General features: G+C 37.1%; 3 protein-coding genes across 7 annotated transcripts; 2 read left to right on the top strand and 1 right to left on the bottom strand.

The window, feature by feature from the left end:
• Window positions 1-6110: 6110 nt before the first annotated feature.
• LOC125189987 lies at window positions 6111-8328 on the bottom strand. The gene is made up of 4 exons (XM_048087192.1): window positions 8209-8328; window positions 7123-7596; window positions 6953-7045; window positions 6111-6326 (listed from the first exon to the last, which is right to left on the bottom strand). Exons 1-4 carry the CDS (start codon window positions 8326-8328, stop codon window positions 6138-6140), a joined length of 876 nt encoding a protein of 291 aa, XP_047943149.1. The 3' UTR covers window positions 6111-6137.
• Window positions 8329-10202: 1874 nt separating this feature from the next.
• Window positions 10203-14116, top strand: LOC125187153 (receptor-like serine/threonine-protein kinase SD1-6). Of its 3 annotated transcripts, none has more exons than XM_048083685.1 (7): window positions 10203-11586; window positions 12221-12382; window positions 12478-12671; window positions 12741-12951; window positions 13022-13259; window positions 13342-13492; window positions 13560-14116. In XM_048083685.1, exons 1-7 carry the CDS (start codon window positions 10287-10289, stop codon window positions 13857-13859), a joined length of 2556 nt encoding a protein of 851 aa, XP_047939642.1. In that variant the 5' UTR covers window positions 10203-10286; the 3' UTR covers window positions 13860-14116. The 3 variants fall into 3 exon arrangements, with proteins under 3 accessions (XP_047939642.1, XP_047939641.1, XP_047939643.1); XM_048083684.1 differs by having other exon boundaries at window positions 12218-12382; XM_048083686.1 differs by lacking the exons at window positions 10203-11586; window positions 12221-12382; window positions 12478-12671 and having other exon boundaries at window positions 12804-12907.
• A 322-nt stretch (window positions 14117-14438) lies between these two features.
• On the top strand, window positions 14439-18340 carry LOC125190501 (G-type lectin S-receptor-like serine/threonine-protein kinase At4g27290). Of its 3 annotated transcripts, none has more exons than XR_007170930.1 (7): window positions 14439-15771; window positions 15879-15998; window positions 16814-16980; window positions 17075-17285; window positions 17370-17600; window positions 17692-17842; window positions 17926-18065. XR_007170930.1 is itself a non-coding variant. In XM_048087823.1 (7 exons), the coding sequence occupies exons 1-7, from the start codon at window positions 14508-14510 to the stop codon at window positions 18229-18231; spliced, it is 2457 nt and encodes an 818-aa protein (XP_047943780.1). In that variant the 5' UTR covers window positions 14439-14507; the 3' UTR covers window positions 18232-18340. The 3 variants fall into 3 exon arrangements, 2 of the variants coding, with proteins under 2 accessions (XP_047943780.1, XP_047943781.1); XM_048087823.1 differs by having other exon boundaries at window positions 17370-17607; window positions 17926-18340; XM_048087824.1 differs by lacking the exons at window positions 14439-15771; window positions 15879-15998; window positions 16814-16980; window positions 17075-17285 and having other exon boundaries at window positions 17487-17600; window positions 17926-18340.

Below are 18340 nucleotides of genomic sequence, written 5' to 3'. Positions count from 1 at the left end.
TTAATTATGGCCCATAATTTATGGGCTAACATGATTAATTGGTAATATTATACGGGACATGAGAAGATATATAAAACAAAATAAGAAATACGGGCTTTATGTCAAGATACGCAAAGATATGATTTTTTTTCGTTGTTATTTGATGGAAAAGAAATTATCTAAATTTGTATAATATATTATATAACATGGCTTAACTTGACAAATTGGTGGGTTATATAAACATAGTTAAAGTTATAATTTTAGTGTGCTTTGAGTTAAGCTTAACTATGATATCAAACAATTAGAAATGTTCATATATAATTCTCTATCTTGTTATTACTAACTTATCAAACACGCCCTATGAGGATAGAATATGTGATCCGTCCAATTGAAGATGACTCACTTTTTTTTAGTTTGTCTCAAATAAGATGACTTATTACTATAAATGAAAACACATTTTATCTCTACTATATTCCCTCTTACTTACTTTATTCTCTCCAGTTAACACACAAAATAAAGCTGCATAAAATCTCATGTCATCCAAGGAATGAGTCATCTTAGGGAGTACTTTATTTATCTAGGGGTGCTTAAACGGTTCTCCGGTTCTCGGTTAACCAGAATTGGAACCGAAACTGACTCGATTTATTTTGAACACGAGAATTACCCGCAAGTGTACGGGGCTATCGTAGTATAGGCAAGTCAAGAGTATCGTATTCACAGAGACAAATTGTGCAACTCAAGTACCACGAACCGATTTTGACTACTATATAGAGAATCCGGAAAGGTTGGTTTTGATTTTGAAAAATAAATAAACATAAACAAGCTAATAGCACGCAACAAAGAAAAGTTTCAAATAAGAGAACACGGTAGAGCCTTGGATCCAACTACAACGAACACAATGCGAACAATTCAACAACTTCGATTACCCAATTAAAGTCTCTAGGATTACTAGGAAAGCCGCTAGTTTAGGCTAAGCCCTCTCTCGAGTGCACTCAACCAGTTGATTAATCATTAATATTGAAGTCTCCTTCTAATACTTAACAATTAACTCCTTAAAACAAAAGGCTCAAGCCCTCACTCTAGAATTCCTTCTCTCGAATGCAAATTATTTAGGTGTTGTTCATTCTTTTATCATTCCTAATTAGGTATCTCTCGATTACTCAAAACTAGGTCAACAAACCCAATTGGTAGCTAAGCAATTGAAATGAAAAGGTACAAGAACGAAACAAAGAAATCACAAGAGCAAAGGTAATCATAAGTCCTTGAATTAATCAAAAGCGTTCATTGTAGTCTTCACCAAAACTCTACAAAAGATTTAGCTACTCATATTCAATGCAAATTCACAAGAAGAATCCATAGAAAATGAATTGGACATAGGAAAACTATAAAATACTCCCAAGAGTGGATTAAATGACAAATCGTCTTCGTCTTCAATCTTGTTGATGATTGTGACTCTCCGTCTCTTCAATATACTCTCAAAACCTTTGAAAAACTCTTATGGGGCGTGTGGAATGTATTTTGAAGTCGAACCCTAGGTCTTATTTATATCCGGGGCGAAAAATGCAGCAATTGCAAGGCATAAGCAAAATGCCCGACCTGCAGTGTAAAAATGCCCGGCCAGCAGTGTAAAAATGTCCGGCCGGGCGTTTTGCTCAAGATCCCAAAATTGCACAAAACGCCGGGGACAGTGGATTCGCCTGGCCTGGAGGTGAAGATGCCCGGTCTACTGCATTGGAACGCCCGACCTAAGGTTTTTGGTGCCGTTTTCGTTCATTTCCACCTATTGTGACTACAAAAACTCGACAAACTTATCAAAACACTAAAGTATGAGATCATAGATGAAAGCTCAAGTAGTGTGCTACAAAGCACTCAAATATGCACTTCCAAACATCCAAAATACTTGCTAAACTACGAGTTTATCAGAAACCGGCCGGTTAATTGAGGAACCGGAACCGGAGTTCCGGTTCCGGTACCGGTTCCATCTTTTTAAATAAAATCGGTTCCGGTTCCGAACCGGAACCGACCGGTTCTTAACCGGGAACAGTATTATAATTCAATTATATTTTTTTTATAATTTATTATGTTAATAAATTTAATTTAATTGAAATAATTTTGAATTAAAGTAAAATAGTTTGAAACATTGAGTGATTTATAGATTTTAACGGTGTTAGATTTGCGAGCTCTATTTCTAAAGTATTTAAACCGTAATACTTTGAATTTATAATTATTTCCCCAATCCATTTTTTATGAACTAACTACAATGAGTAGGACATCATAAGTTTGTTTTAATTTCCAAATGAACTTATACAAATACAATATCATTTCATATGATAGAAATTTAACTTTATAACAAATTTATGTAACAATTCATTTAACATATGATTTCAACATGTTTGTGAATAATTTTATTAACTATTCCGTTATAAACCAAAAAGTCACAACAAGATCAATTAGTATTAGAAATTTCATTGAATATTTGTGTAGCAAAAAAAAGGGAAAATGGAATTCAATTATAAAACTTTTTTTTTAAAAAAAATTGCTAAAGTTTAGAACTCCTATTTTTTATTAAAAAATTGCTAACATAAACTAGTCCGGCCTACTACACTTGGCATCATTTTTATCCATATATGAATATTATTGTATTGTTGGTTTGTATTTTTTGTGTATTTATTTGAATTTTTAGGTATTATTTGTTATATTTCTAGACGTTGGATTATTATTTTTTTTATATTGAACAATTTAAAATTATAAATAAATTCGGATTAAAACTACACATCGGTTCCGATTCGGAACTGTTAACCGGCCGGTCCGATCGGTTCCGGTTCCGGTTCTAGGATTTACGAAATTTTAAAACCGGTTAATCGGTCAACCCGTCCGATTAGAACCGGAACCAGCCGAATAAGTAGATCTATATTTATCCTCTTTAGAAAGCGAGAAAAAAAATATACTATGAACAAAAAAGGTATGGTTCTGGCTGTTGCGACTTACAAATATCACAGTCAAATATTGATTTTTTGACCGGGTCATCGTATAAACATACAAATATAATTGGTTGGAAAATTAATTCAAGAATTGGGTTGTTCTTGCCATTTCGTATATACAAATAGTCAAAATGATTCGCAGTCATTTTGAACTAAAAGAGTTTTGTGATGGAAATTCTGCTGTATTTATCCCCTAATTATAATTCGGTAAAAACCCACGCTGAGGATTTGTGAAAAAGTTGATTAAAATAATTGCCATACAATTAAATAATTAGGAATTGTCAAAGTAATTTCTAGTAAATAATCTAAGCACACAAACCCTTAAGATTTAATTACACGGCTTTCCCAACAAAAGCAAATTTCTGCTTGATTCTGTCTAATAAATTGTGCGCGCTGAAGCAGTTGGTTATTGTAAAATAATAATTCATCCGTCCCAAAAATAAATATGCCCTACTTTTTTTAGCGTCCGTTCAACATCAATATACATTTTCTAATTTTTTAAATTTTTTATCCCTCTAATGAGGTGAGACTAGAGTTGTCAGCTAGGTCAGGCCATTCTGGCCCAGCTTGGCTAGACCCGTATGCCAGCACAGGCCCGGCCTTTTAGTGAAACGAAGCGGGTCTGGGCGCATGAGATGGGCTCCAGTTGAGCCATTTTGTAAACCCAAGCCCAGCCCAGGCCAATTAGAGGCCCACCTTTTACAATTAATTTTTTTTTATCTAATTAGGTGATTAATTACTAATGATAGTATATTTATCTATTTATGCGTGTCATCTTGTTCACAAGATATGTTAAATTTTTCTATATCATATCAATTTTTTGGATGTCTCCAAATGGTCTGATATAGTATAGTTTAAGTATTAACATAAGTTTCCAACCAAATCATGAATGCAACGTTCAATCTTGACTACATCTAATTTTTTTTAGATTTTTTCTCTTGAGAATCATGTTTATCGCTACTCATTTAATAATAAATATTACTCCCTCCGTCTCATAAATATATGTGCACTTTCCATTTTCGTCCGCCCCACAAAAATATGTGCATTCCACTTTTGGAAAGTTATATCAATTTAATAATGTAAGTCTTACTATCAACTAACACCACTTTAACTACCATTTTCCTCCTCTCTCTTACTTTACCATACAATTCTTCTCATCTATCTTACGTTACCAATTTTGTCTTAATTCTCGTGCCATACTCATTGCTTATATTTTAGTGGGACAGAGGAAGTCAGTGGCGGACGCAGGAATTTCTTCGAGTAGGGGCTGAACTATATAGTGAAAATGCACGTTGATTAAAAAAAATTATCTTATGTGTTCCACTTTTCTATTTTAAAATGTCTCATATTAAATGTATGTACTATGAGTTAATCAAGCTATAGAGAAGTAATGTCTGAAACTAAAAGTCCCGAGTCTCTAAATTTATGTTCACTTTTCTATTTTAAAATTTCTCGTATTAAATTTTTCATTTCATTTTACTATATTTTGCGTATAGACCATGCATTATATTAACTCATTTAACTAAGATTATATTATAATTAATAATGCTATAACAGTATGACTCTTGTTCCAAATTCTTTTCAACCAATTTTTCTTAATATTTTTAAAGAGGCACATAATAAAGTAAGGATGAAATTAATAGCATATAAAAACTTACAATTGCAAAAACTATAAAAATGCATAAGGAACATTTTTGAAAAAAACATATAAGCAAATACCTAATCAAAAGATATTTACATATTCATTTTCTTATTCTCAAATTTTCATAAATTTCATAAAGAATAATAGAAAAGAACAATTTTTTTTTTGCAAGACAGAAACGTTCATATTTATAATACTATAGAAATTTTTTTTGCATATTTGAAATAAAAATGAAAAGAAAAGAAAGAATTAAATTAACAATAAAAATTAGCGGCCAAAAAAGTTCTAATGATCAATAGAAAATAAAAAAAAATTAAAATTGCAATTACTCATTTGAAGTACTAATAACAAGTGTAGGCACGCGCCTTTACATGTTGACCTCAAAAAAGTTAAATTTATTATAATATTATTTTTATTTCATCGTCTTCTTTAAGAAGACACCGAAAACCAATGAATTGCTGATCTCTGCAACTTTAAAATTTTTATTTCAGCCCTTTTTATCCCCTAATTTCTATCGATTTAATCTTCCATAGCACTAATTTAGTGAGGGCTGAACTTAATTTCTTACTCCCTCCGTTCCATAGTAATAGAGTCATTTTGTCATTTTGGTACGTTCCATAGTAATAGAGTCATTTCTTTTTTTAGTAAAAGTCAACACATTTTTCCACATCTACTTTACTCTCTCTTACTTTTTTCTCTCTTCATCTCTCTACATTTTTTCATTTTTCACTTTATTCTCCCTTTACTTAACTCACCTAACACAATTTTTCTTAATCTCCGTGCCGAAAAGTTTTGCCTCCATTACTATAGAACGGAGGGAGTATCATTTTAAAAATTTTATAAATAGAAAAAATCATAAAAAAATATTTGGGTAGGGGCTTAAGCCCCTCTCCCTCTCCTACTGCGTCGCCAGTGAGAGGGAGCATAAATTTTAATAAAACAAATTGATATAATAGAAAACATAGATCCAAATATTACTCCCTTCATTCGCTATTAATATTGTTATATTTATTTTTAATATTTTTAGTTAAAAATAATTTTATTTTGATAGGGTGATAAACTTATAAAAATGAAATGAAACTAGTAAATTTTTTGAACAAATTAAAATGACAAAAATAAAATTATTGTTTAGGATTAAATTAAAATAAAATAATACTTCATTCATCCTTCATTAATTTGCACTATTTGACTTGGCTCGACTTTTAAGAAATATAACAAAAAGTGAGTAGAAAAAGTTAGTGAAATACTTATGAGTCATATTTTTAGTATAGTACTCCCTCCGTCCTACAATAATTGTCACTCTTATTGTAGGCACGTTGTAACAACCCAAGTTTTGTATGACTCCTTAAGCTATGAATCTTAGGTTACAAATTATTATTATTATTATTATTATTATTATTATTATTATTATTATTATTATTATTATTATTATTATTATTATTTATAACTCCTGGAAAACGACATAAAGAAATTTCCTATATTAGTTGTTAGAAAAAAAAAATGAGTTGTTAAATAAAAAGTTTTCTTGGAGTCCTTTAGTGTGATTTATAAGAAATAAACGCGTTGCGACGAACTTTGACCCAAGCAAAATAATAAACAACGAAATCATAAATCTCAACCCGAGAATTAAAATATCCAAGTGCGTACAAATAAAAGTCTGATATATGCAGATGAAACGCTCGCCCAATGCATCTTCGAGTAACCACGAGATCTTCTTTCAATTCCTACACCCATAAAAAGAAATAAAAATAAGTGTACATATATAAGTTAGTCAAGGATTCTTCCAAGTAAATGGATTTATGAAGAAATTGAAAGAGTAGGTATTTAAAAAGGGATTTCCGTAAGACCATGAGCTTATAAGCTCTCCTAAATGCCACATGTCAGAATATTTAACACTTGTCAAGAATAGGGATACTTGTCAAAATTATCCTTGGATATAAAAGAAGTTAGCCTTCCCGATTTTCAGCTGCTATACACATGATAACCGAGAGAAACATGGAGGAGGAATTTTAGAGAAGTAGAGAGCAACGAGAGAAACATGGAGGGGAATTTCAGAGAAGTAGAGAGCAAGTTCTTCTTCAATAAGTTTAAGTAAGTAATTGGTAGAGTTCTTTTTGTATGATTATGCATCATATAGCAGCATATGAAGAAAATAGAGAATCTGCCTAAAACCTAAATCCTCTAACAGTAATACATAATTTACATACAACTTCCAAACCAAGATTTAAGAACACCAAACTTATGATTTGTTCAATAAATATTCAATAAATATGCTCTAAGTAGCCTAAAAACATGAGAGTAACAAGCAAAGGCCTATGGAATTAAATAACTACATGGTTAGAGGGCTTCCCGGATTTCCGGCATGGCGCTCCAGCGACGGCACACCGGCAGTAAGAGGGCGGCAGCTACGCCGAGCCAATCCCGATAGCGACAGTTTCACGATCTATCCAATCTGAGTTTTAGGATGAAAATGAATAGATCTAAAGCTAAAATTTAATGAAACAGAAGCAAAGAACACACGTGATTACGTGAAGGAGGGGCTGGCCATAGCGGCGTGGAGTAGATCCGACGAGGGCAGAAGGCGGTGTTACCACCGCATGCAGTGGCGACCACCACCGTGCTTAGCCACGGTGGGAGTGGTCGAAGGCGTTGGATGGCGGTGGTGTTGATGGAGGGAAGAGAGATAGCAGCGATGGCGGTGATCGAGAGGTACGATAGACAGATCGCGAGAGGCAACCGGCGTCGCCACCGGTGATGCCATGGCCGCAGCAAAAATCGAAGGAAAGAGAGAGAAACCAGATTTGTCAAGCTAGGGATTTGATCGGAGAGGAGTCGAGAGGACGAAGGGCGAGTATTAATTGGACTCAATGTTGGGCCATAATAATTTTGATTTGGGCTGGTTTTACTTGTTAAATAAACCAAATAATTCCTTGGCCTAATTTTAAAATGAATCCATGAGCTAGTATAAATTATCGCCTTCGTGATTAAATCTTCCTATTTAATTAAATAATTAATTTTGAATTAATAAGTGATCCGTGAAATTAAAGTGTTGGATTCGAGTAAGACATTAATGTTATGAAAGTAAAATGTGTATTCGAAATGATAAGGACAATCACCCCGACAGTAATAAAGTAATTTCTTATTGTACAAGATCGAATCTCTGAGTAAAGAATAGATGTGAGAATGAGAAATTCTTTGTTTCGGTCTTACATTTTTATAAATTAATTCACGGATTAGTTTGTAACTCAAAACTAAAAGGGAACGTAGAAGAGAATAGAATGCATATCATCAAATTAGTATCTTTCTTGAAACTGAAGTTAATTTGTTATTTTATTTCTAAAGTGAAGACTCTTGAGAAAAGAAATGATGAGAAATGAGAGAATGATTTACGAAAATCGTGGAAAAGCAAAAAGGTGAACTTTTCTATCCTACATACTAATGTGGATAAAATATCAAATATTTTTGAGATAATATTTAGTTATACAAATGATGTTGTCTTGCCATAAATGATTTGTTTTATGTGTATTAAGCCTATCTGTTTGGTTGGAACTAAGGAATCGAATTCGGATCCGTGTGAGGGTGGTGTCCCTACTCGGATTAGTGTACACAGGTGACCGTTGGAAGGTGGCCACCTTCCACGGCACAAAGATGATATAGTGGAGGCCGTTGGGAGGTGGTCACCTCCCCGGCTGGAGAAAGATGTAGGTGACCGTGGGAGAGCACCATCTCCACGGCACTTGGTGTTCAGATGTGGCAAAAGTACAAAAAGAACTTAGACTGATCAGTTGAACTTTAGCTCACAAAGAATTTAGTAAGCTCGGGCCTTTTAAGAGAAAAATCTCGAGTGTTACTGTGATGGCATGACAACATTTTCAATTTTATGTATGTATATTTCGACAATGTGTCCACTGAGTATTTTTATACTCAGCCCTGCATATATTTCTAAATGTGCAGGTTGAGCAGTGACGGTGGAGAATGCTGAGCAGAGTTGTGATTTTCCTTTTATTTTAAGTAGAGGCTCTCGGTGGTGCATGTCTCCATACATGTGACCGTGTTCATTCCGCTGCATACTAAAATTTTAGTTAACCTCGATTGTTCTTCTGTACTCTGATAATTATTTATTGAAAAGTAAGATTTATATTTAAGTTCTGGTGATTAAGAGTTTGTTTGAGTTGTTTTCCCCTTTATTTCTAAATGAATATTAGCCATTGTTCATCCCCTTTCTGTTCCCCTATTCTTACTCCCCACCCCTAGTCACGGTTTCCCGGCTTTGCTATCCTTAGCAAAGTGCGGTCGTGACACACGTGTTTTAAGAAATATAAAGAAAAATTAGTTGGAATTTTAGTAAATGTGAGACTTATTTTTTCATATTGATTTTATAATAAAATGTTAGTGAAGTGAGCTGGTTGAATGTGGAACCTACTTCAATTTATGGTAAAAATGAAGTGTAACAATTATTGTGGGACTGACTGAAATGGAAAAGAGTGACAATTATTATGAGACCGAGAGAATATTATTTAGTACTCTCTCCGTCCTGCTTTAGGAGTCCCGGTTGATCAATTTTGGGCGTCCCGCTTTAGGATTCCCGGTTGAGATAAATTAATAAAAAATGCCTACAAAGTGATAAAAGTGGTCCCAACATCTACTAAAACTAATAAAAAAATGTTAAAAGTGGGTCCCAACATCCACTACTATATTTATTTATTACACATTCAAACACTTTTTTTTAAAACATGTGCCCGACTCAACCGGGACTCATAAAGCGGGACGGAAGGAGTAATAAAATGTGAGTTAGTGGAATTTGGAGTACAATACTAAAAGTAATATTTCCTCCGTACTTTAAAAATAGAAACTTTTGCAATAGTACGAGTTTTTTAGTGCAAAATTGGTACAATAAGAGAGAAATAGAAAGAAAAATGTGTTAGTGAAAAATAAGTCTATCCTCATTAGAGATAAATCTTTTTTTTTCTTAAATTAAAATAGAAAGTTTTTTATTTTTATGGACGAACTATTAAGAAAAGAGTTTCTGTTTTTAGAAGACGGACTAAAAAGGAAAGAGTGAAAGTACTAATGACTACGGATGACTTATTAAAAGTTAAGTTTGAATTTGGGGATGAACATATGATTTTGATATTGGAGACTGAATTTATATCTATTGATTTATGAATGAATGATAATACAGGAGATAAAATATGTTTTACAATGGAAACAATAATACTCCCAAAATACTCCTTCCGTCCCATTTAAAATGAAACATTTAAAAATCGGCACATGATTTTATGCAGTGTTATTTTGTGAGTTAATGAAAAGAGAGTAAAGTAAGAGAGATGAAAAAGTAGAGATAGAGTTGTTTCCATTTTAGGAAACGTTTCATTTTTAATGGGACAAACCAAAAAGGAAAACGTTTCATTTTTAACGGGACTTATTCTACAAAATATAATATTCTCCATAATCTTCTATATTATTCTGTATAATCTTCTTAGTTATTTAACAGGAAGAAGGAAAAGGAAATTGGTATCAATGGCATTTAGAGGGATTATATAAATTATAAAGTGTAATACTTGTAAATGAGGTGTTAAAAATAGAATATAACACCGAATTAAGAAGATTTTCACCTCTCCTCGAAATTCATCCCCAAACCAATCCCAAATCACCATATGGGAAATGGTCGACCGGTCTGAAATATGAGAAACGCGGCGGAGCAGCGCCATCACCTCTGGTGTTTCCTCATCACATTGACTTTGATCCCTCTGCTCACCGCTTCAACCGATCTCATCACCCCCACAAAACCCCTCGCTCAAAACAACACCCTAGTCTCCGCCGCCGCCGAATTCGAGCTGGGCTTCTTCCCCGGCGCATCCAACACCTGGTACGTCGGCATCTGGTACAAGAACATCCAAGAAAGAGTCGTCGTCTGGGTCGCCAACCGAGACTCCCCTCTCTCAAACTCCTCCGGGATCCTCAAAATCACCCCCGACGACGGCCGCCTCACTTTACAAGACCATTCCGGAGCATCCCTGTGGTCGGCGCCGCACCTCTCCGCCACCTCCAGCGGCGGCAGCAGAGTCGCCGAGCTGCTGGATAACGGCAACTTTGTCCTCCGCGAAGAAGACGACGACGACCCGGATAATTACCTGTGGCAGAGCTTCGACTATCCAACGGACACGTTGCTGCCGGGGATGAAGCTCGGGTGGGACTCCAAAACAGGGCTGAATCGATACATAACGTCGTGGAAATCCGCCGACGATCCGTCCACGGGAGAGTACAGTTTCAAGCTCGACATCTCCGGCTATCCGGAAATACATTTGTCGAACAGAGACAGGACTTATTACCGGAGCGGCGCGTGGAACGGCCTCAGATTCAGCGGCGTCCCGGAAATGAGGCCGACCAGCCCGCTCCTGTCGTTTCTCTTTGTCAGGAATCCATATCAAGTTTCATATTCTTTCAATCTGCTCAACGGCTCGATGCATTCGAGATTGGTGGTGAAGCACTCGGGGGCGCTGCAGCGATTCATCTGGATTCCGTCGAGCGGAGTCTGGAATCTTTTCTGGTACGCTCCCAAGGACCAATGCGACGTGTACAGAGAGTGTGGGGTTTACGGAATCTGCGACGCGAATGCTTCGCCGGTTTGCAAGTGCATGAGAGCGTTCGAGCCGAAGGATCCGCAGGCGTGGAGTCTCCGGGATGGATCGGATGGCTGCGTGCGCGTTGTTGAATTGGACTGCGGGACGGACGATTTCTTAGCGATGAGCAGCGTGAAGCTGCCGGAGAGCGGGGCGGCGGATGTGTATGCGGAGATGAATTTGGATCAGTGCCGGGAAATGTGCCGGAGGAACTGTTCGTGCCGGGGTTATTCGAGCGCGAATATCAGCGACGGGAGCGGATGCGTTGTTTGGGGGGAGGATCTCTACGATATGAGGGTGTACGCCGCGTCGGAAGGCGGAGGGCAGGATTTCTATTACCGGGTGCCGGCGGCGGAATTAGGTGTGTTAATTTCCCATCATTTATTTACCTTTTCTGAAAAAATATTTACTTGGTGGCGGTAATTATTTGAAAAAATAGACTTTAGTGCACGTCGTAATCGTTTTGGTTAATGTTTGGTGGCCAAGTACTTAGATGAAATTATTCTTCGTCTACTTTGATTATGTGTTTGTCTGAATTATTTTGAACACTGTTTTGTGAAATGTTGACAAGTCCTTTTTAATAAATGGAGTAAATGATTCTGTTTAAAAAATTTGAAATGATTTTAAGCAAACAATGACAGGATGCAAAGTCAACTGCACATGTTTTATAGATGATGACAAAGACAGAGAAGGCTGAGATTTTTTTGTTTTTTACTATATTTTGTGGGGGAATTAAGTACTCCACATAATCAATTTTTGGGTGGAATTAAGACCTCACTTTCTGAACTGCTAAGCTTTTATTTTCTTTACTTTTATTAGATGGAGATTACGTTTAACTTTTTCCTAGCTCTTGTTTTTACTCAGAGGAGAATATATCTCATTTTATACAATTGGTTGTTTAAATGAAGATTCTAGACGTTGGGTCATTCGTGGTGTGATGCTAACTAATTAAGTGCTGTGATTAGCTGAGATGTTAATTTGTTGGTTTTTAGTAGCACCAGCAGCTTCAGGAGGTGGAGATGACTCTAACAAGACTAGACAAACCATCATGATTGCTGGGATTGTTGTTGGAAGCGCCGCACTGCTCCTTGGGCTCGCTATTTTCCTTGTATCGAAGAAACGGAAATCAGAGACTGTAAATATAGTAGTGCGTAGAGGTACTAGTAAAGAAATGTTTGTGTCTGATGTTGCAGTTACATGTTGCATATGTAAGTAAACTTGATTCTGCCTATCTTTTCCTTACCGAAAACAGGATCAAGGGAAAGAAGCCAAGAAGACCATCTGTTGAATGCACCAACAATTCCAAGCAAACGAGACCAGTCGGGCGAAACAGCAGTAGATGACATAGAGCTGCCTCTGTTCGACATCACTACATTATTCATTGCGACCAACAAGTTCACTGATGAGAATAAACTAGGCCAAGGTGGTTTTGGCATTGTTTACAAGGTGAAGTATTAATAAATTCACAATATCATATCCAAAATAGAGGTGAATATTGAACTTGTGCATGATCAGGGTGTGCTAGCAGAAGGTCAGGAAATAGCTGTGAAGCGGCTGTCCAAGACTTCTGTTCAGGGAGTAGATGAGTTCAAGAATGAAATGAAGCTGATAGCTAGACTTCAGCATAGAAATCTTGTTCGTCTACTCGGATGCTGCGGTGAGATGGAGGAGAAGATGCTGGTGTATGAGTACATGGAAAATAAGAGCCTCGATTCAATTATCTTCAGTAACTCCTCGTCTCCTACCTAAATGGATGATGCATTTTGGTACTTACTGATTAGCTTTGTTTCTGGCAGAGAAAAACAAAAGCTCAATGCTCAACTGGCAAACGCGTTTCAAGATCATAAATGGGATCGCACGAGGCCTCCTCTATCTGCACCAAGATTCAAGATTCAGAATCATCCACAGGGATCTCAAGGCCAGTAACATTCTCCTTGATAAAGATATGGAGCCTAAGATATCGGATTTTGGCATGGCAAGAATCTTTGGAGGAGATCAAACTGAAGCCAACACAAAGAAAGTTGTTGGAACATAGTAAGATTCTCTCACGAACACTATATAGATCGAGTTTTTCATCTCCGAGTTTTAGTTAATAATCCACCATGCATGTTTGCAGCGGCTACATGTCACCAGAATATGCAATGGACGGCCTCTTCTCCATAAAATCCGATGTTTTCAGCTTCGGGGTTCTGGTTCTGGAGATAGTGAGCGGGACGAAGAACAGAGGATTCTATCAAACAAATAACCATCTCAATCTTCTTGCGTATGTAAGTACAAGGAAGACAATTCATCTAGTAGTGTAATATAATGTGATGCATATATGGAATTGTGCAGGCGTGGAAATTATACAGGGAAGGGAGGGCGCTGGAGCTGGTGGACTCAGCGGCAGGTGAAGAATATGTGGCAGGTGAAGTACTGAGATGCATACAAGTGGGATTATTGTGCGTGCAGGAGCAGGCCGAAGACAGGCCCAATATGTCCAACGTTGTGCTCATGTTAAGCAGAGATTTCGTGTCTATGCAACAGCCTACTCATCCAGGATACTGCCTGGGAAGGCGCCCTACTGAAACGAGAATGGACGAAGAATCATGCACAGTCAACCAAGTTACCGTTACCATGCTTGATGGTCGATAGTCATTCACTAACTGCTCCTCCTCATTTTAACCTACAATTTCATGTCTCTCTTCAACATCCATAACTTGAATTTTGCTCATACAGGTAGGATTAGTTTTGCCAAGATTTCTCATTTTACTGTAAATCGTTCTCAAATCTAGTATACTAAATGTTCTTGCTTTCTAGTTTTAGGCCCTCATTCAAAAAGAATCATCATTTTGGGAAAACAATACATTAGATTTGCAATGCTTTTTTTCTCTGTTTGTCCCCTTTGATCAGTAAGATGTACTACATCATTGAAATTGAAGCAACTACAGCACATGCAATTTTTTTTGGATTGATTAATGATTGAATAAAAAAGATAGTACTTGTTACATCATAGGAGATTAAGCATTTTGACCAATGTAACATGTACATTAAATATCTCAGATTTCCCTCGGAAAGTCCTAACAAAAATTTATAAACTAGACAGCTGATATAGTTTGAAATTGACAAAGTCTCCATAGTCGGCATTTTGTGTGGCTCAGCACTTAACAACATTTATGTTTAATACTTGTCTTCTGATATTTATTCATTCTTTCGACGTTATAATATCTACAATTTCAAAGTTGAAAGTTCCCTTTCACATCGACACACTGCGGCTGGCGCCGGTATTTTCCCGCCGAGACGATGAAACATGACACTACTCTGTTTCATACAGTCTCCTTCCTCGTTCTCCTCTTCAAAGCCTCCATCGCCGTCGATTCCTTAGCGCCGAATCAGACCCTCCTCGATAACAACACAAGTCTCGTTTCTCCCAATGGAAACTTCGTGCTTGGATTCTTCAGCCCCCGGAACTCCACCAACCGATACATCGGAATCTGGTTCAACAAAGTCACAATTCAAACAGTAGTTTGGGTCGCCAACAAGAACAGCCCTATTTCAGATTCATCAGGCGCACTCTCTGTCACGCCGGCCGGAAACATCGTCATCACCAGCAACCAGTCATCTATGCTTTGGTCCGCAAACTCCACTTCCAGCACCAGCAACCCTGTTTTGAGACTTCTAGACAACGGAAACCTCGTACTCGACCGCGAAGGAAGCAGCAACGGAAGTTATTCGTGGCAGAGTTTCGACTATCCTTGTAACACTCTGATTCCCGGCATGAGACTCGGGTGGGATCTGAGAAGCAATCAAGAACTGTATCTGACGTCATGGAAGAGCATGGATGATCCTTCTCCAGGCGAATACACGTACAGGATGAATCCCAGGGGTCTGCCTTCGATAATCCTACGGCAGGGATCGACCATCAGATTCAGAAGCGGCCCTTGGGACGGCGTCCGTTTCGGCGGCGCCCCTGCTCTCCAGGGGAACTCGGTCTTCAACCCAATTTTCATCTTCAATTCTACCGACGTTTATTACTCATTCGAAAACGCCGACGACTCCGTCGTTTCGAGGCTTGTGGTGAGCGAGTCCGGGGCTCTGACGCACTTCCGGTGGAGCGAGCCGAGCAACGATTGGATCAACATCGCCACATTGATATCCGACACCTGCGATGATTATGACAGGTGTGGTAGCTTCGGCATCTGCGAATTTGGGAGGGCACCGATATGTGATTGCCTGGCCGGGTTCGTTCCTCGGGTTGGGGAGGAGTGGGCGCGGTTTGATTGGTCGGGCGGGTGCAGCAGGAGGACTCCGCTGAACTGTAGCACGGGTGCGGGTTTCAGGAGGTTTTCGAGCGTGAAAGTGCCGGACACGTCCGCAAGCTTAGTGGATGCGAGTGCGAGGAACGAGAAGGAGTGCGAGGCAGCGTGTTTGAGGGACTGTTCGTGTGTGGCTTATGCTCGGACAGAAGCGACCGGGTGTGTGGTTTGGTCCGGGGAGTTGATGGATATCAGAGTGTATGAAGAGGGTGGGCAAGAACTCTTTGTCAAAATGCCTCTCTCTGAACTAGGTAACTTTTAATTTAAGCATTTTAAACTTTGCTTGTTTGTACATATTTATGTTTGATTTGCAGTGTGATACTTACTTCCTTAATTCTTCTTGTCATGCTATGAAAAGGCTCGAAAAAATCGAAGAGAGTAGCTGTGATTGTATCAGTAATGGCGGCTGCATTCGTAGTGGTGTTGACCCTCGTCATCTGGTTGGTTATCCGTAAGCGGGTTGCTAAGAAGAAAGCAGGTTAATAATTAGCAAGCATTTCGCAATTTTTCATGTTTATAGAAATTAAACGTGAGTAGGTCAAGCTTCACGATCATAATTTGAAGAATTTTCATATAAGTCAACCATAACGACTTTTTCATTATGACTGGTTAATACTAGTTTATAATTATTCTTGGCACGAAACGAACATAATTGCCATCTTACCCTTGCAAATGACCTAATGGCTAATATTCTTAATCCGGGAATCTAAAAGTGAAACCCATCATTCTGATTTAATCAAGAGTGTGTTTAAAGATATTTTTTATTTTAATTCTGTATTTTTTTATTGATAAAATTAATTGACTAATACTTATAAAAATGCATTTTAAATTTCAAAATTTTATTTATAAGTAAAAAATAACCAAGATTTGGCATAGAATTTGAAGTTGTGTGTCCATATTTTGTTGTGCATTGTTTCTGTCTGTTGTGTGGTGCATGTACAATGTGCATGTACACGCGTATAGTGTTTATGCAATATGTGTTTGAGAGGTACTCAATTTGATCTGTATCAAAATTTTAAATATTTAGGATTTGAAATTCAAACAGTCATATGTGTATAATATATATTTGTAATTTAAATATTTTTATGTTATCAAACAATAGATTTAGAATTGAATAGTTCAACTCTAAATTTGAAACCCTCAATATCATGGTACCAAATGCATCTTTAGTTAATTTTATAACTCTAGTTTCATATCGTGAATGCAGGTTTAAATTAAATTATTCATCTCAATTTGCAAACAATATATCAGTTGAATACTGCATATTTCTTGTAATAACATGATTGGTTCCAGATATGGCAGAGCAACAACATGATTTTCCAAACCAAAATGAGAATGCAAGAATAAGTGATGAAGATGTGGCTTTACCAATGATTGACTTTCTTACCATATCAACTGCCACAAATGAGTTCTCCTTCTCAAATAAGATTGGGGAAGGTGGTTTTGGCCCTGTTTACAAGGTACTTTAATAGATCTTAGTTTGTAATATTCAACTAGAGCATTTATAATTTTTTCTATAAAATAATAGAAACTATTCATGATCATCTTACAAAGGGCATCCTATCAAATGGCAAAGAGATAGCAGTTAAGAGACTCTCTCAAGATTCTGGACAAGGCCTCCATGAATTCAAGAACGAGGTAATCTTGATTGCTAAACTACAACACAGGAACTTGGTTAGGCTTTTGGGATGTTGCATTCATCAAAATGAGAGAATGCTGGTTTACGAGTACATGCCCAACAAGAGTTTGGACCTCTTCATATTTGGTTAGTCTCTTTACTCTTTACACTGTTTGTCTCTCTTTCATTTCAACTCATGAATCCTATCGCTTCTGTTTACAATCTTTCTAGATCAAACAAAAGATACATCTCTAGAGTGGCGGACGCGTTATGATATAATAGTAGGCATTGCCCGCGGACTTTTGTATCTCCATCGCGATTCAAGATTACGAATAATTCATAGGGATCTAAAAGCAAGCAATATACTCCTAGACAATGAAATGAATCCCAAAATTTCAGACTTTGGGCTGGCAAGAATGTTAGGGGCCGATCAATACCAAGAAAATACGAAGAGAGTCATGGGTACATAGTAAGCATCTTTTGTTCTACACTCTTCAATTGGGATAGCTAGCTAATAATAATAAAAATAACCACAATGTTGTTTCAAATGTAGCGGGTACATGGCCCCGGAATATGCAGTAGACGGCTTCTTCTCAGTGAAGTCGGACGTCTTCAGCTTTGGAGTGTTGGTGTTAGAGATAGTAAGTGGCAAGAAAAACAGAGGATTCTATCATCCCGATCACGACCTCAATCTCTTAGGACATGTTAGTTACAAAACTTACTCCTTCATATTCTATTTGACCTTATCAAAAATATTCATTTTTCATTTCAATATTATATCATTCAGGCATGGAAATTATGGACAGAGGGGAATCCTAGAGATTTTGTGGATGCATCCATTCTAAATAGAGAATCTTTGGCAGTGATAAGATGTATCCAAGTTGGGTTACTATGCGTGCAACAAAGGCCCGAAGACAGACCTACAATGTCAAACGTTGTTGTAATGTTGGACAGTGAGCATCCAATATTAGATCAACCTAAACAACCAGGTTTCTACACGCAACGAACAATGTTCGACACTGATTCCTCCTCTACCGGGAAAATGCCTAACACTTCCAATGAAATTACTGTTACATTGCTCCATGGTCGATAGATTCTTTTTATGGGAGGGGCGTCGTTCAGATATAGATTTGTAATTTATGTACTATAATATGCAATTAATTAAAAATGAGATTAGGAAAATAAATAAATTATTCTTTCAA

Source organism: Salvia hispanica, chromosome 5 (assembly GCF_023119035.1).
Source record: "Salvia hispanica cultivar TCC Black 2014 chromosome 5, UniMelb_Shisp_WGS_1.0, whole genome shotgun sequence".
Taxonomy (NCBI): Eukaryota; Viridiplantae; Streptophyta; class Magnoliopsida; order Lamiales; family Lamiaceae; genus Salvia; species Salvia hispanica.
This window is presented reverse-complemented; position numbering and strand designations above follow the sequence as displayed.

Coding starts and splice junctions, on each gene's coding strand:
- LOC125189987 (XM_048087192.1), bottom strand. CDS start 8,328: ATGGTGCTCTCCCACGGTCACCTACATCTTTCTCCAGCCGGGGAGGTG. Junction 7,597..8,208: donor ACCTTCCAACGGTCACCTGT/GTACACTAATCC, acceptor TTAATTAAATAG/GAAGATTTAATCACGAAGGC. Junction 7,046..7,122: donor CCCCTCCTTCACGTAATCAC/GTGTGTTCTTTG, acceptor CAGATTGGATAG/ATCGTGAAACTGTCGCTATC.
- LOC125190501 (XM_048087823.1), top strand. CDS start 14,508: ATGAAACATGACACTACTCTGTTTCATACAGTCTCCTTCCTCGTTCTC. Junction 15,999..16,813: donor GGTTGCTAAGAAGAAAGCAG/GTTAATAATTAG, acceptor GATTGGTTCCAG/ATATGGCAGAGCAACAACAT. Junction 17,286..17,369: donor TTTGGACCTCTTCATATTTG/GTTAGTCTCTTT, acceptor CAATCTTTCTAG/ATCAAACAAAAGATACATCT.
- LOC125187153 (XM_048083684.1), top strand. CDS start 10,287: ATGAGAAACGCGGCGGAGCAGCGCCATCACCTCTGGTGTTTCCTCATC. Junction 11,587..12,217: donor GGTGCCGGCGGCGGAATTAG/GTGTGTTAATTT, acceptor GTTGGTTTTTAG/TAGCACCAGCAGCTTCAGGA. Junction 13,260..13,341: donor AAGAAAGTTGTTGGAACATA/GTAAGATTCTCT, acceptor GCATGTTTGCAG/CGGCTACATGTCACCAGAAT.